This window comes from Mustela putorius, unplaced genomic scaffold, assembly GCF_011764305.1.
Source record: "Mustela putorius furo isolate JIRA1106 unplaced genomic scaffold, ASM1176430v1.1 tig00000139_pilon_pilon_pilon, whole genome shotgun sequence".
Classification (NCBI taxonomy): Eukaryota; Metazoa; Chordata; class Mammalia; order Carnivora; family Mustelidae; genus Mustela; species Mustela putorius.
In genome coordinates this window covers 9,426,349-9,441,946 of record NW_025421293.1, presented here as the reverse complement: position 1 = coordinate 9,441,946, position 15,598 = coordinate 9,426,349, and the positions used below count along the sequence as shown (strand labels likewise).

The following is a 15,598-nucleotide window of genomic DNA, read 5'->3' as shown; positions in this document are numbered from 1 at the left end:
GTGGGAGTCTGGCAAGACCCGCACCGCACCTGCCGCCGGCCGCCTGCGGCTGACCCTGGGCGAGGGGACTCCCCGGGAGGGGCCTGGCCGGCTGGGAGGGCACAGCGGGGTCTTCACCAGGGTCTCCCCCATCTCCCCGCCCCCTGGCCACGTCTCCGCTGATGAGGCAGAGGCTAAGGACGGAAAGACTCGCAAATTCACGTGGTTGCCACGCCAGCCGGCAACTTAACGGCGAGAAGCGGACGGCCGCGGAAGCCAAGAGCAAGGAGCCCTCCCTGAGAGAGGGAGCTGGGCCAGCCAGGGTCGCCGCAGGACGCCCGCGGACAGCCCTGCCCCGGGCGCATTTTGCAGTACGGGCGGGGTGGGGGTGGGAGGGGTTGCGGCGGCAGGGGCCGGCGGCCCCGCCTCGCCTTCCTGCCCGCCGCGGGTTCCGGGCCTGCACTTTTTGCGCCCTGTGGGCATCAGCGCCCCGAGGAAGGATGGAGAGGGCGCTCTCTCCGCGGTGGGCACGTGTGCTCTCCGCCCAGCTGCCGCTCCGGCTGTGCGCCTCCCTGAGCCTCAGTTTCCCCACCCGTTAAGTTGCGAGGGGCGGTCGCGGAGGGTTTCTGGGCGCCTGGGCGCCGCGCAGCCCCCACCCCGGATGGGTGGGCGGGGCCTGGGATCCGGCGGCCGCCACCCTGGTCGCCGCCCCCGTCCCCGCGGGGCTGAGGCTGGGAGGCCCCGCCCCCCGCCCACGAGGAAGTGGCTGCGGCGCGGCGCGGGGCCCAGAGCCGGTTCGGCGCGTCGACTGCCCAGAGTCCGCGGCCGGGGCGCCGGGAGGTGAGGGGCTTGGGGACCCCCGGAGGGGAAGGGGCGCCCCCGGGAGAGGGGGCGGGGAGTTGCATGCAGGTGAGGAGGGTGCCGGGCGTCCGCAGACATAGGGGCGCGGGGAGGGGGTGCCCGGGTTGAAGGGGCACAGGGCTGGGGGCTTGCCAGGTGTGTGGGTCCGCCTGGAGGTGAGGGGACCTCGGGATGGCGGGCCGGTTCCGGGGTGCGGGCCCCCTCCAGGCGAGGGAAATTCAGGGCTCCCTGCTCCCCGGCGCCCTCGGGGCGGCCCCGGCCCCCGTGGTGCCGCCCCGGCCTCCTCCTCCCTGCCCTTGCCTCTACCCCGCTGTCTGTCCCCCCGCTGTTTCGGGCCGCGAGGGCCCCACGCCCAGTCACTTCCCCTCCATCCTCCAGCCTTCCGGGTTGCTCGGGCCGGGAAATGAGCTGGCGCCCCCGCCCACCTTGCCCCTCCCGCCTCCCCTCCCCCGCGCCACCTCCCCGGGCCCCCCGCGCACCCCTCCGCCCCTGGGGCCCGGGTTCGCGGTCCTCACCCGGAGGGGTTCCCGAACGCCGAGCGGAGCGGCCCCTCCTTGGCCCGCGGGGAAAGCAGCGGGGCCCGCCCAGGGCGGTGACAGTAACCCTGAAAAGACTAGCGGGAAGCCCCGGAACCAGCCTAGCGTAGGGACCGAGCAGGAGGCGCTCCCGGGGTTCTTCCAGGCTCTCTCCGGACTCCCCACGCCTGACAGGCAGTGCTGCCAAGTGGTTAAGGGCCTCTGGGACCGGGGTAAGAGTGCCAGCTTCCTCACTGGCCCATGACCTTAGCAAGCCATCTAACGTCCCTGGGCCTCAACCTTTCTCATCTGTAAAATGGGGCATCCTGAGGCTTATATGGAATAATGGGTGGAAGGCGCTTGGCAACGTGCCTGGCACAGGGTACAGAGGTGTGCTCCTAACTGTTGCCACTACCATCCACATTAATCAAAGTGTCTGGATGATGTTAACCTCTGAGATTTGGGGTCAGAATCTCAAAACTGGGCCATGTGGGAGGTGTGTGGCTTGGAGCAAATCTTGGCTTTTTGTCTGAGTCTGTTGCCTTATGTACAAAATGAAGGTTAAAACAAACAAACACAAAACTACTTAACTTAGTCTTGCTTTCAGGGGTAAAAGAGAATGTATGTCCAAGCCTTGGCTAAAAATACCCGGCATTTAAAGATGCCAGTAAAGGTAGTTTGTGTGTGTCTTTGTGTGTAATCCACTACCTCCTTTTGGATAGTTAAACGGTATCCCAACATGTTAGTGTCACAGTTTACTCTTGCCATATTTGTAGTCATCTGGATTTTTCCACACTTCCATCATTCTAAAGGGGGTTATTATGAACATGTTTGCTTAAAAAAAAAAAAAAAAAAGAGTCAGTGGTTATTTTCTTGGCACCAAAATGAATTTATGCCACCAAAGAGTGTTAATTTTTAAGTTCCTGTTCATATTATTCTGTTTGTTCCAACACAGTTGTTGAATTGTTATCGTATTGCTCTCAGAAAGGCTAAACAAATTAGTAACAAATGAGTTTCTCCACAACTCTGCCAACATTGCGTTTTATGTGTTTTTGGATTTTGTTTTGTTTGGATTGCTTTATTAATAAGTTTTATGGTGCCTTTCTAGGACTGTTTTCATTTTTTATTTCTTGACTTGATTTTTGCCTCGTTTGTAAAACTTCAGGAGCAGACCTGGGGAGGAGAGATTAGCTGGTTTATGTGGGGTGGCAAGGGCTACTCCATATACATAGGAAGTTGAGTAACTGCTTAGCACGTGTGCAAAATGGCTTGCTGGCAGCTCCCTGGAGCGCCTGAGCTGGGTGGGGACTTCCCTGAGTGCCTGTAGGGCCAAGATCCTGCTCCAGACTGCTCTTTCCTGGCTTAGCCTCAGATACAGCCAAACCTCTGGCTTCAGAGAAGACTGGCCAAGCTTCTCTGAAAGCAATGAGAAACCTTACAGCCGGTACCTTGTTCACCGCAGCCTTTCCTGATCCAGATGTGAAGGAAGAATTGGCTGAGGCATCCAGCCAGTATGGAGAGAGGCAGAATTTGCCCCCAGCACTGTAAGGAGAGAGCACTAAGCCAGGCTTTTCCTGGCTTGCTCTGCTTTGGAGGGGAGCTGAGTTCTTCCTAAATGCTCAGAGACCACCTTCTAGAGTTCAGGTTTCCAAGCTTTGCTAATCATTGACCCTAATCAGGAAGAAGAAGAAGAAAAAAAAAAAAACTGAGCACATACTCCCCAGTAAATATTTAAAAACTGTGTACATATGCCACTGAGATAATAAAGCCTATTTCTTATAGCCCATCCCCTAAAGGAAAGGATGGATTCATTCAACCACATTTAAGAAATATCATCGAGCACCTGTTATGTGTGCCAGGCACTGTAGTTGGTGCTGGGGATACAGAGGTGGACAGAGCACATACCCTACCCCTGGGGAGCTTACCTCCCTATCCCAGTGTCTGGTCTCTGGCAACCCCTGCAGGGAAACCCACACCCTACTTTGGAGACCCAAACCCCCTCCCAGACTTCAGGCCACCCTTCCCCGCGCTGCCCCAGCTCTGGGTGATGTCCCGCCCATTCATACGGAGCGTTCACTGTGTGCTGGAAGGATGCCAGGGAAGGGCTACTGGGGAACACGGAGATCCTGGCTTGAGGCTGGCAAGGGGAGGCAGGCCGAGGAAACTCAGCATTTGGCCCACACTCCCCCAGCCTCTGTAGGGTAATGAGGCACAGATCCCACCACATGGATTCCTAGTCCCAACACGGTACCCAGAGCGCCTTCCTCCCTTTGTCCCCAGAAGTCCAGTGGGCCCAGGGTGCTGGCTCACAGGGCTGCAGTGTTAAGTGACTGGGCGGGGTGCGGCGGGGCAGGGAGCGGGGGTGGGGGGGGGTGGGGGGTGGGATCCGGAGGCCATGACTTCAGTCTGCCTTTGTTTCCCTCTTGAGCCATTGCTTAGGTATTGTGTTGTCAACACACTTGGGCAAAGCAACTCTAATTGCATACCCTTTTCGGGGGACTGGCTGGCGGTGGGTGCTAGCCTCCTCCCCCACCCACAGAAGTTTCCTGGGAACGATGGAGTCAGAGTTGTGCGGGAGGGTGGCTGGGCGTGAAGGCTGCCTCCCTGAGTCTGACCACACCGGGAACAATCCAGTGATTCTCCTCTAGGAAGATGTAGCCCTGAGGCAACAGTGGCCAGAGAAGCTACTCCCCTCTCTGGGTTACCACTTCCTCATTGCTGACTTGGGGGTTGGGAGTCATTGCTGAGGCAATGCTTTAGTTTTAGTTGCTTTGCAGACATTATGAAAAAGTTATGAAAAGGGGAAGATGCACCTCTTCTCTCCCACCCCCTTCCCCTGTAAATACCCCAAGTCCCTTTAAGGTGTTAGTTAATGCAGCGTACTAGGAGTATTTCTGTCTGAATTCATGCTAAAGTGTGATTGGCTGATAGATGTGGTCTGAGCCTCCCCTCATCACCCTGCCTGTCCCACTGTGCCTGTGGCCGTCTTTATCAGCCCCTTCCTCTCCCACTTGAGGACCTTTGGGTTCTAAGAAACAATGGTCAGGGCTCCCCAAGTCCTCTTGCCTGTGTTACTAGTATGGGGGCTGCTGTCTTCAGCAGACCCAACCTCTCCATCCAAACAGCCTGGAACTCTGGAACATCACACTAGACAGACTTTTTAGAGCCTGGCCCCCAGGTCTAGTTAGATACTCTTGCCCAAGACCCAACAAGAAGCAGAGACACCCGGCCACACAGTCTGGGCCCAATGGAGCTGGGAAGTTAATTCTGCAGACAAGCTGTGGGCCCAGAGACCCTCAGGGGTGTAGCCACGGGGCTTCTTCCTTCTGGGCCAGTGGGGCTGAAGGGTTGGGGGGATGTGGTTGGCCTTCACAGCACCGGCAGGAGCCCGGCCAGGGTGTGGAAGTGGGCCTCTGGCCTTCTCTCTGCCCCGCTGGTGACCTTGGAAAATAAGGGTGGGCAGATTAGCACGGATAGCCCTGGTCCTCGCACTTCGTAGTCTTGTCGTCTGTGGTGGGGATGGTGACGAAGTGCTCCAGCCAAGCTGGGTACCTGTGCTGCCCTGGCCAGTGGCACCGGAAGTGCTGGGGGAAGTCCCCATCAGGCCTGCTGACCTGAGCTGAGGGACCCGAAGTGCCGCTTCCGGGAACCTTTGTCTTCCACAGAGAGGCCTTATGAGGAGAGGCTGGGGAAGCGGCTGCGGTGGGAGCCGTGTGCTTGTGTGTGCGCGTGCAAGGCTGGACACATGGGAGCGTGCAGGGGCAGTGTGCTTGTGTGCAAGGCTGAACGTGGAGAATGTGGGGGCAGTGTGGTTGTGTGCGTGTGCAAGACGACACGTGGGAACATGCGGGAGCAGTGTGCTTGTGTGCCTGTGCAAAGCTGAACAGGTGGGAGCATGTGGGAGCAGTGTGCTTGTGTGTGTGAGTGCAAGGCTGAACTCGTGAGAGCAGTGTGCGTGTGTGTGCACAGCTGAACACATGGGAGCATGCAGGGAAGTGTGCTTGTGTGCGCTTGCAAGGCTGAACACGAGACCGGTGTGTGCATGAACACAGTAACACAGAGCAGTGTGCTTGTGCACGTGTATGAGGCTGAACACGCGCGTGTGTGTGTGGCCTGAGCCTGGGCTGCAGCTGTGTCCGCTTTCTCTGCCTCAGCAGTATCGATCAAGGACCCACTTGGTGCCCTTGGTGCTCCAGGCACATCCCTGTCCTGTACCTGCACATGTGTCTTTGTACCCCTGAGACCTGGGCTGCCCCAGGAACCTTCCAGAGCTTCCTGCTATAAATAAAAACAGGTTTTGGATCTGGGGTGGGCAGGAGGAGCAGGGCCCACAAGACGGTGAGCTGGGGGTCAGGAAGCCAGGCCCAGCAGGATAGGTGGGGCCGCCTGGGGCAGGCTGGTCCCTGAGCCCTGGATTTCTCGGGGGACAGTGGGCTACATGCAGCCAGTTCTTGGGGCTGGACCCCTAGTCCACGCTGTGCCTCAGCAGAGCCTCATGTAAGCGGCCGTTCTCCTGAGGGGCCAGGGAGGTGCCCAGTAAGTTTCCTGGGGTGTTCGGGGCTCAAGCCTGGGGCTGGGGAGAAGCCATCCGTTAGCCTAGTCCATGAGCTGCAAACCTGCCAACCGGTTCCTGGTGACACCTGCCAGGTGTGAGGGTGGATAGTTGCCCCCTCGCTGAACCTCAGCCTCTCCGTCTGTCCTCTGGGGCTGTGGCATCTGAGCACTAAAGTCAAGAACACTTGTGTGTGTGGGGGGGATGGGTGAACTAGGGGAAGGCGACTAAGGGCACACTCGTCTTGATGAGCGCGGAGTACCAAGCAGAATTGAGTCACTAGGCTGTGCACCAGAAGCTAATGTAGCACTGTGCTATAATCCTGGAATGAAAAAAAAGAGAGAGAGAGAGAGATGCCTGGACTGCTTAGAGCTGGCAAGGGAGGAGCATTCTGGATCTGTTGGGTGGTTGGGGGAGGGTTGCTTTTTTCTAAGATTTTAAGACCTCTCTACACCCACCACGGGGCTTGAACACACCACCCCAAGTTCAAGAGTCGCATGCTCTACTGACTGAGCCAGCCAGACGCCCCCATAGTTTAACTTTTTAATAAAGAACTTCCTCTCCTGGGCACTAGTGACCGTATACAGTCGTGTTCATCCCGTACTTAGGGAGCTTAGGCCCTGGGGAGAGCACCGTGGACAAGACCAGTGAGCGCTGTGTGCCTCCAGCTCCGCTGTCCCAGCTGGGGGGAGCCGCAGGTGCAGCGAATGAGTGCAGAGTGACAGAGGGTCAGTGGTGATCCTCTGCAGGGGTGGGGGGAGTCTTCCCTCCGGGAAATAGGGAGCCCCGGGGTAGGCTGAGGTGGCGGCCTTGGACACAGACCTGAAGAGCAGCCGTGCGGGCTTGGCAGGCAGGTGCGCAGTCAGGGGAGCTCTGGGGGCCTGGGGAACAGCCAGTGCAAAGGCCTGAGCCCCGTGGGCCCTGGGATCAGCCGCTGAGTCGGGGAGACAGACGCCCACACGGGTGGGTTGTGGCTGGGTGTTCCCCCGCGGGAGGGGCGTCTCGTGAACACCCGAATGTGTGCCAGGCATGGCTTAATGTCTTCTTTTACCTGTCAACCCCTCTGGGGGCAGGATTCCTGTTCCCGCAGGGCAGATGGGGACACTGAGGTTCGGAGGGGTGAGCAGTACGTCAGTCACGGGCGGCAAGTAGGGGAGAGCACGGGTTTGAGGAAGTCAAGTTCACCTGGGGTCTTTCCAGTTGAGTAGGACTTGGCCAAATGGAACAGGGTGGGCAGAGCTGGGCGGGGAGGGGATGGTGGGGGCAAGGAACTGCCCCTCCCCCACTCGTGGGTATCCCACCCCGCTTCAGGCTCAGGGCAATTTCAGCGGCAGGGGAGGAAGGGGTCTGTGTGTCTGTGTGTCGGTCCGTGCCCTCACCTGCAGGCCCCTGCAGACCAGCTTCCTGCCCTCCCCCGTGAAATCCAGAGCTCTGGGTGTGGGAGGCGCCTGCTGTGGGCTGGGCACCGCTCTCATTTCATCCTCACTCCCTCCTTTTAAAAACATTTTATTTTAAATTTATTTAATTTGAGAGCAAGACCATGAGTGGGGAGGGGGCGAGTGGTGGAGGGAGAGGGACAAACAGGCAGCCCGATGCGGGCTCGATCCCCAGCCTGAGGTCGTGACCTGAGCAGAAGGCAGATGCTTCATGGACTGAGCCACCCAGGCGCCCCTCGCTCCATCCTTCTGAGGGGGATGCCCTCTGTCCTGGAGGAAACTGAGGCACAGATGATGAGGGACACCTGACCTGAAACAGGGTTAGCACACCCCACTCAAGGGAAGACCAGGCTGGCCCCTGCTGCCCTCCCACTAGGTTGGCTGGGGCCCGTTCTGGGGTCAGAGGCGGGGATTGACGGGGGTCCCTTCCTCTCTCGGGTGCAGGAGCTAAGCAGCCATGGCGTACCACAGCTTCCTGGTGGAGCCCATCAGCTGCCATGCCTGGAACAAGGACCGCACCCGTGAGTGCCGCCGCCACAGGATGACGTGGGGAGGGGGGAGCGGGGGGGGGGCCCCCAGAGTGCGGATGGGCAGTACAGCAGCTGGGCGCCCTAGACTGTGGTCTCTGAGGGTTGGCTGTGCCCTTCCTTCACCTCTGGTCCAGAGGATGTAAGAGGGGTTGGACGAGTTCTGGCCACACACAGGGGCAGCTGGCGAGGGTGGCCGTGAGGGGGTGGAGGGGAGACTGCGGCCCCATGCTGGGCCAGGCCCTGCTGCAGATGCCACTGGGGCTCCCAGGCTGGGCTGAGAAATGAAGATGGCTTGGAGAGAAACACACAGGGCGAGGGAAAGCCCTGGGAGGCAGAGGCGCTGGCTTAGAAAAGGCGGCCAGGGAGGTCTTTGGGGGGAGGTGAAGGAGACCTGGCAGCAGGAGCCTGGCACTGTCCAGAGCAGCAAGGGTCTCAGGGCTGGAGATGGGGAGCAGAGAGCACTGGCGGGAGGGGAAGTCACGAGATTGCCGTGGGGGTGCCTGTGGGTAGTGGGTGAGGGGAAGGATGGCTAGTCCCAGGGGAGGGGTCGCAAGGTGCTTCAGGGAGCCCTGCACCAAAGCAGAGGGATGAAGGGTGTTCCCGGGAGAGGGTCTTGAGGAAATGGGGAACCTGGGCACTCACACCTCCTCCTCCCTACCCCACCCATCTTTCCTACAGAGATTGCCATCTGCCCCAACAACCACGAGGTGCACATCTATGAGAAGAGCGGGGCCAAGTGGGTCAAGGTGCATGAGCTCAAGGAGCACAATGGGCAGGTGACAGGTACGGCAGGCTGACTCCGAAAAGGAGATGGGATGGGGAGGTCCAGCCAGTCATCCTATCCTGTCAGGTAGCATAGTTTGGGTTGCAAGTAACACAACCCTAATTCAAACTGGCTCAAGTTATAAAGGGATCATGTTGGCTCACATTACTGAAAAACTAAAGAGGTTTTTGGGCTTCAGGAAAGGCTTGATCCAGCATCTCAGTTCAACATAGCCAAGGACCCATTTCTTTTCTGTCTCTTGGCTTTCCAGCCTGTTTGGTAATATTTTGGAGAGCGGTAACACTCTCAGTATTAGTTCTAGTGGCACCCCCTGGAGCAGCTTGTATCCACATTGTGGCCTCTAAGCCCCTCCTACATGGATGCCAGGGAGCCCTTCTGCTTGGATGACTTTAGCCTGGTTTCTCACCGTCTCACAGGCATCGACTGGGCCCCTGAGAGTAACCGCATCGTGACCTGCGGCACAGACCGCAATGCCTACGTGTGGACGCTGAAGGGCCACACGTGGAAGCCCACACTCGTCATCCTGCGGATCAACCGTGCTGCTCGCTGTGTGCGCTGGGCGCCCCAGGAGAACAAGTTTGCCGTGGGTAGTGGCTCCCGTGTCATCTCTATCTGCTATTTTGAGCAGGAAAATGACTGGTAGGTGCCGGGGCAGGGGCAGGGTGGGTTGGAAGGGACCCTGGGGCTGCAGACCCAATGGTGGCAGGACTAGTGTCCCAGAGAGCACTGGACAGGCTTCAGGAGCCCTGTTCGCATGACCCTGGGGAAGTATGTCCTCTCTGGACCTTGTAGTTGAGGCGACAGGCACTTGCACAATTCTGTCTCATTACTAAGGGCACAGATCACCCCAGGACCCCTTCTGTGGGCATTGCTTAAAGCCCCGCACACTCGCTTGCATGGACTCCCGGACAGCCCCCTGGACTGGGCTTCTGTTGTCCCCGTTTTTCAGACGAGCGAAGTAAGGTCCTGCGCTCAGGTCACTCGTCTGAGACGTCCAGCCTGTCGTGCTCCAGGGCCACTTCATCTTTTCCCCTGGGTCCCTGAGGGCAGAGGCTAGGCTGGAGTCGGGGAGACCGGAGATCGAAGTCCGCCCTGGCCAGTTAGCCGCTACATGACTGAGCCTGCCCCAGGCTTGCTGTGAGGTTTCAGTTAGGCCGCCAGGGATAGAGTTCCCAGCTGGAGGGGCCCCGCACCCCACTGGCCTGATCCGGGCCTCTCCCTTCGGAGAAACTGGGGGTTCTGCAGGTCCCTGGGGTACTGGGGACTTGGGTGCTGAGACTGCCGGTCCCCCTCCCCTCCCCTCCGCCTGTCCGTGTTTGCAGGTGGGTTTGCAAGCACATCAAGAAGCCCATTCGCTCCACGGTGCTCAGCCTGGACTGGCACCCCAACAACGTGCTGCTGGCCGCGGGCTCCTGTGACTTCAAGTGCAGGCAAGCAGGGGCCTCCCCGATACCAGCACAGGAACCGGGGTGGAGGGAGCCCCGCGCCCTGCCTTCCAGACCCACTCTGCCACCAGCAAGGGGACCTGGGGCCTCGGTCCAGCATCTGTGAGGTTTCGGCGGGGCTGCCGCTGGGTCCTGTCTCCAGCCCTCAGAGAGTGTTGGCGGGTTGCAGCCCTGGCTACGGCTTCACGTTAGCAAGGTCACTTTCCCAGGCCCTCCTCTCCTTCAGTTAGTTTCCTTGTCTTCCATCCCAAGGACAGTGAGTGGGGGGACCTGTCTCACACTGGCATCCATGACCGGGCTTAGACCAATCTGCCTCATCATCGCGGGCCTGGAATGCAGCGTCCCCAGGTTGCCACTGGCTCTTTGTGCTTGTGGGCGTAGCACCCGGGAGCCTGCCGAGCCATGGCTCCCAGCTCCAGACAGGTGGCCTGGGTCTCTGCCTGGGAAAGGCTGCGGCAGGCCCCAGGGGCTCCTCTGGAGGCCCTGGCCAGGAGAGGGTGACATCCCACCGAGGCTCTGTTGGTGGGTGGGGAGCTGATCTGCCCAGTGCCCCCGTGCTGGTCCTGGGACAGAGCGAGGACATCAGCACGTGGGAAAGTGGTGTACTGGGTAGAGCTGGTGGGGAAGGCGGCCGGCCTGATTTAAGGTGCAGAGCAGGGGCGCCTGGGTGGCTCAGTGGGTTAAGCCTCTGCTTTCGGCTCAGGTCATGATCTCAGCGTCCTGGGATTGAGCCCCACATTGGGAATCTCTGCTCAGCAGGGAGCCTAGTCCCCACCCCGCCACCTGCCTGCCTTCCTACTTGTGATCTCTATCAAATAACTAAAATCTTAAAAAAAAAAAAAAAAGTGTGGAGCAGGGAGGAGGGGGGCATTCTAGGGGCTGGCTGTGGAGTGGAGGCACCTGCATGATGGGGACCCAGACACCCCCCGGGGCCGTGTCAGCTGTGCAGAGTCAGGCCTCAGAGGAGGGCCCAGGAGTGCCCAGGACATTGACTGCACCAGGAGGGCCCTGAAGCCCACACTCGTCCGAGTGAAGATGCAGGTCACAAAAAGCCGGCGCTGGTGCCCACCAGCTCCCAGCTGGGCACTCTGGCCTCCCCAGGCCCCTCCCGGACCCCCTCGGTCACCACGGCCTCTCCTGGTCTCTCCTGGCAGGATCTTCTCGGCCTACATCAAGGAGGTGGAGGAACGGCCAGCACCCACCCCATGGGGCTCCAAGATGCCCTTCGGGGAGCTGATGTTTGAGTCCAGCAGTAGCTGCGGCTGGGTGCACGGCGTCTGCTTTTCCGCCAGCGGCAGCCGCGTGGCCTGGGTCAGCCACGACAGCACCGTGTGCCTGGCTGACGCCGACAAGAAAATGGCGTAAGTACAGGACCCCAGGGTCAGGGGGCAACCAAGACCCAGAGCAGGAGGGGCTGGAGCGACTGACCTCTCTCTCTCTCTCTCTCTCAGAGTCGCGACTCTGGCCTCTGAAACGCTGCCGCTGCTGGCCCTGACCTTCATCACAGACAACAGTCTGGTGGCAGCGGTGAGGCAGGGAGGGGGGCAGAGAGGGGGCGGTGCCGGTTAGACCTGCTCCCCACTGGTCTCCCCCACCTTCTCTTCCTCCTGGGGCAGAACGGGCTGCGTCTGCTCCAACAAGGCCCCGGTGGCAGCGCTTGCCGCAGTGCAGGTGTTGGGGGGCCCTGCTCAGTGCCGGGGAGCTGCGTCTCCCTCATGTGCCCCAGCTGCCACGGAGGAGGATGGGGAGGCAGAATCACGCGCGGGAGCCTGCGCTTTCTGCTTACATCGTCCGGGCCGGGGCGGGGGCGCACAGACGTCCCGCGCATCCAGAGGGCGCCGCTCTCCTCCCCCTGCCCACCCTCCTGACCCCACTTCCCCCGGTAGCAAACACACTCAGAGTCCCAGACGGGGGTCACCCTGCTTTGCCTCCAGAAGCGTGCAGCATGGGGTATCGTCCCAGAGCGGGTGTAACCGGCTGGGCAGGACGTAACTTCCCTGAGCTTCCAGGGGAAGGAGGCCGCCCCCAGCTGCTCCCCCCGACACCAGCACCTGGTCCCTTTCCGTATGCCCCGGGTATCGGGCCTGGTCTCCACACTGTTTCCCGGTGCGTAAGATGGGTGCTGTGCCCGCCCCGGCCACACTCCCAGGACATCCCCTCCCTGTCACAGGGCCACGACTGCTTCCCGGTGCTGTTTACCTACGATGGCACCACAGGGACTCTGAGCTTCGGCGGGCGGCTGGACGTGCCCAAGCAGAGCTCGCAGCGTGGCCTGACGGCCCGAGAGCGCTTCCAGAACCTGGACAAGAAGGCGAGCTCAGACGGCAGCGTGGCCTCCGGTGCTGGCCTGGACTCGCTGCACAAGAACAGCGTGAGGTGAGGGCGGGACCAACCTTGACTCCCCCCGCAGCAGTGTGTGTGGGGGGGGGTCCTGACTTGGGCAGCGGGGCGACCTCTGGGTGGCACAAAAACAGCATTAGGTGAGGGCAGCGCAGGCGCTGTGCTCGGCGTTTTTAGGACATGGTGGTGTGGGAACCATCCCAGTTCTCGGGGGCAACCAGACCCGTGGGCCAGAGCCGTGGCTGAGCCAGTCCTGCGGCCGCCTCCCTGAGCAGCGAGGCAGGATGACGCAGGAGAAACTGTCCCCAACGCCCCAGTCCTGCCAGCCCCAGGTGTCCGTCCACCCACGGCCAAGCAAGGACAAGTACAAGGGAACTTCCTAACCTGCCCCCCCCCGCCAGGTGGACCCCCGTGGCCATCCCCTCCAGTGTCCTTTTCGGACCCAACGCCTGAGCCCGGCTTTCAGGACTCGTTGGAACGACCCTGTGGGTCCTCCCAGCCCCTGGTTTTGCCTTCCCCCGATCCTGCTACAAGCCTGTCACTCTGGACATTCCCCACACAATGTGGGATTCGTGCCCTGCCTGGCCTCCGCACGTCTGGTTCCATGTGCCTGGGCTTCCCTCCCGCTCCTTCAAGCAGACTCGGGAGCCCCGTCCTCTGCGGCTCTCCGCGGGGTGCTCCCCGGGCTCTCCGTGGGGCACGCCCCACCTGCACAGCCCCGCACTTCTCACCCGAGTTGGCAGGCCTGAATGAAGGGTGGGAGCTCCTGGAGGCGGGGGGCTCCCGTCCAGCAGAGGGCTCCGGCTGGGACCCATCAAGCTCTCCTCTATACAGCCAGATCTCGGTGCTCAGCGGGGGGAAGGCCAAGTGCTCCCAGTTCTGCACCACGGGAATGGATGGCGGCATGAGCATCTGGGACGTGAAGGTGAGTCCTAGCCCACCCTGGCCCTTCCTCCTGGATCCCTCCAGGAGGAAGGCACTTGCTTGAACTGAAGGTGGTGGGAGATGAGGGGCACCCCCTGGGGCACCTCCCTTTCGGGCCGAGACTCCAATCCAGGTCTGCCTGACTCCAAAGGCCGGGTTCTCCATCCTTCGGCAGGTTGGGGCTGGGCTGGCTAGGGCCCAGGTCCCTAGGGGTGGGGGGTGTGTGGGACAGCTGCAAACCAGACTGTCTCTTCTGCTGTCTCCTTCCAGAGCCTGGAATCAGCCTTGAAGGACCTCAAGATCAAATGACCTGTGATGCAGAGCTTGCCCTCATCCCAGCTGCTGGGGGAGGGGTCAGGGAGGCTAAGGGTCGCTTTGCTGAATTTTTCGAGGGTAGCAGTTTGGGTTCCCCTGGGGACTGCTCCAGGCAGAGGGGAGGGAGAGGGGGAAGCTTTTCTTAACTATTGAAGGAACATGTGCCTTTTTCTTATAAAGAGATGCTTTCATTTATTGTTAAAAATGTTCTCAAAGCACTGTGCTGGTCATAAACTGCTTCAACAACATGACATAATAAAAAAGCAGTCTCAGAGCTGGTCTCCTGTGTTTGGAAGAAGGGCATGTTCGCACGGGCACAGGTCCCTTCTGCTCTACCGACAGAATTGATCCTGAAGCCCCAGGGCCTTCTCACCGCTCCCCCTTCCCCCTCCCCCCAGTCCAGCAAGGGCACGGCCAGACCCCGGCCAGACCCCGGTGGCTTCCTGTCACTGGGGAGTCAGATTCCCAGACCAGACTTGCACATTCCAGGCTGCTTCTGGGTTTTAATGGAAATTGATTTCTCTGCTTGATGTCTGCAGCTGGTTTCTGATAAATGCACATCACTTCCTAAGACCGTTTCCCCCCATTCCTGTTCCGTTCAGAGGGCCTTTTCTGTTTAACACGTGCTCCTCAGGTCCGTTTATTCAGTCACAGCCAGGTACTGAGTTACATCCACAGATCTGGCCTTACGTTTGCAGGACGGAGGGCACCCAAACACGCCTTCTCCTGGACTGCTCTAGGGCCCTTCCCTCAGAACAGCCCCCAGTCAGAAGAGGCCCCCACTGACTCTCAAATCACAAGATAGAAATTCTAAGATGCGGGAGACAAGCCACACAACTCTCACTCTCAATGCTTGCCAAGGCCCCCCCCAGCCCCTACCAGCCCTCTGTTAAGTGACCTTCTGGTCCTGGAGCTGACTGGACTGTTGTCAGGGCCTAGAAGGCCAGGGAGGTGTCCACATACCTTTTGTTTTTTTAATAGCTCACCTCAGGGCTGAGAAGTGGCCCCAGAATATCCACGTTCTTCTGAGACCCTAACGAGCGGGACGAGCAGCAAGCGTGCTCTTGTTCAGCTGCAGAGGCCTCGTGGACGTCAACTGTCTGCCCTGGTTATAGACAGAGTACTTGGCTTAAAACTGACACGTTCAATCTTTTGCTTCTAAGAAGGAAAAGACATTAGAGGACACGATCGGATAGGGCTGGGCTCCTGTGGCAGGTGGGAAGTCCCATCAGGGAAGGAGGCGATCTGGACCCTGTTCTGTGATGGACAGGTCACCAGCGGACACCAGAACCACCGGCCAGGCTTTCTGGGCTTTCCTCTGCACCCCGCCCCACTGGATGTTGAGGACAGTGGAGGGGACAAGCAGCTCATCGCCTCTGGCAGTTGATAATGACAACCCAGTGTTGGGGTCGGGGGAGAAAAGGAGGAATTGTGACGGAGTTAAGACTCCAGGCAAGTGATTACGTGCAAGAAGGGCTGTGAGGGGCGCCTGGGGGCTCCGTGGGTGAAGCCTCTGCCTTCGGCTCAGCTCATGATCTCAGGGTCCTGGGATCGAGGCCCAAATCGGGCTCTCTGCTCAGCAGGGAGCCTGCTCCCCCCACCCCCGCACCTGCCTCTGCCTGCCTGTGACCTCTCTGTGAAATAAATAAAATCTTAAAAAAAAAAAAAAAAAGGAAGGGCTGGGAGCAAGGGTTTGACCTGTCTAGGAGCTGGAGGACTGATGTGTGCAGGCCAGGGATGAGATGGCTGGTAAGACTGCGAAGGTTCCCAGAGACCAGTTCCTGGAGGTCCTTGCGATCCTGGGGAATAAGGCCACTAAAATGGGAAAAGAGACATGAAGCTGCTGCTACAGCTGTGTGGGTGTGAGGGGACTGGGAATAGCACAGGCCCTGGGGACCAGCAGGATTCAGGGGATGA

General features: G+C 59.8%; 1 protein-coding gene across 2 annotated transcripts; it reads left to right on the top strand.

Annotated features, from left to right (window-relative positions):
* The first annotated feature begins 664 nt into the window (after positions 1–664).
* On the top strand, positions 665–13,955 carry ARPC1B (actin related protein 2/3 complex subunit 1B). Of its 2 annotated transcripts, none has more exons than XM_045075091.1 (10): positions 665–819; positions 7,788–7,864; positions 8,552–8,656; positions 9,074–9,296; positions 9,980–10,087; positions 11,257–11,463; positions 11,554–11,629; positions 12,273–12,478; positions 13,277–13,367; positions 13,637–13,955. In XM_045075091.1, exons 2-10 carry the CDS (start codon positions 7,801–7,803, stop codon positions 13,673–13,675), a joined length of 1,119 nt encoding a protein of 372 aa, XP_044931026.1. In that variant the 5' UTR covers positions 665–819; positions 7,788–7,800; the 3' UTR covers positions 13,676–13,955. The 2 variants fall into 2 exon arrangements, with proteins under 2 accessions (XP_044931026.1, XP_044931027.1); XM_045075092.1 differs by having other exon boundaries at positions 726–819; positions 7,785–7,864.
* The last annotated feature ends 1,643 nt before the right edge of the window (positions 13,956–15,598 follow it).

What these genes read in the sequence shown, in the direction of transcription:
- ARPC1B (XM_045075091.1), top strand. Translation starts at nt 7,801, where the DNA reads ATGGCGTACCACAGCTTCCTGGTGGAGCCCATCAGCTGCCATGCCTGG. An exon ending in GACGCCGACAAGAAAATGGC is followed by an intron (nt 11,464 to 11,553) that starts GTAAGTACAGGA and finishes TCTCTCTCTCAG; the next exon opens with AGTCGCGACTCTGGCCTCTG. An exon ending in TGAGCATCTGGGACGTGAAG is followed by an intron (nt 13,368 to 13,636) that starts GTGAGTCCTAGC and finishes GTCTCCTTCCAG; the next exon opens with AGCCTGGAATCAGCCTTGAA.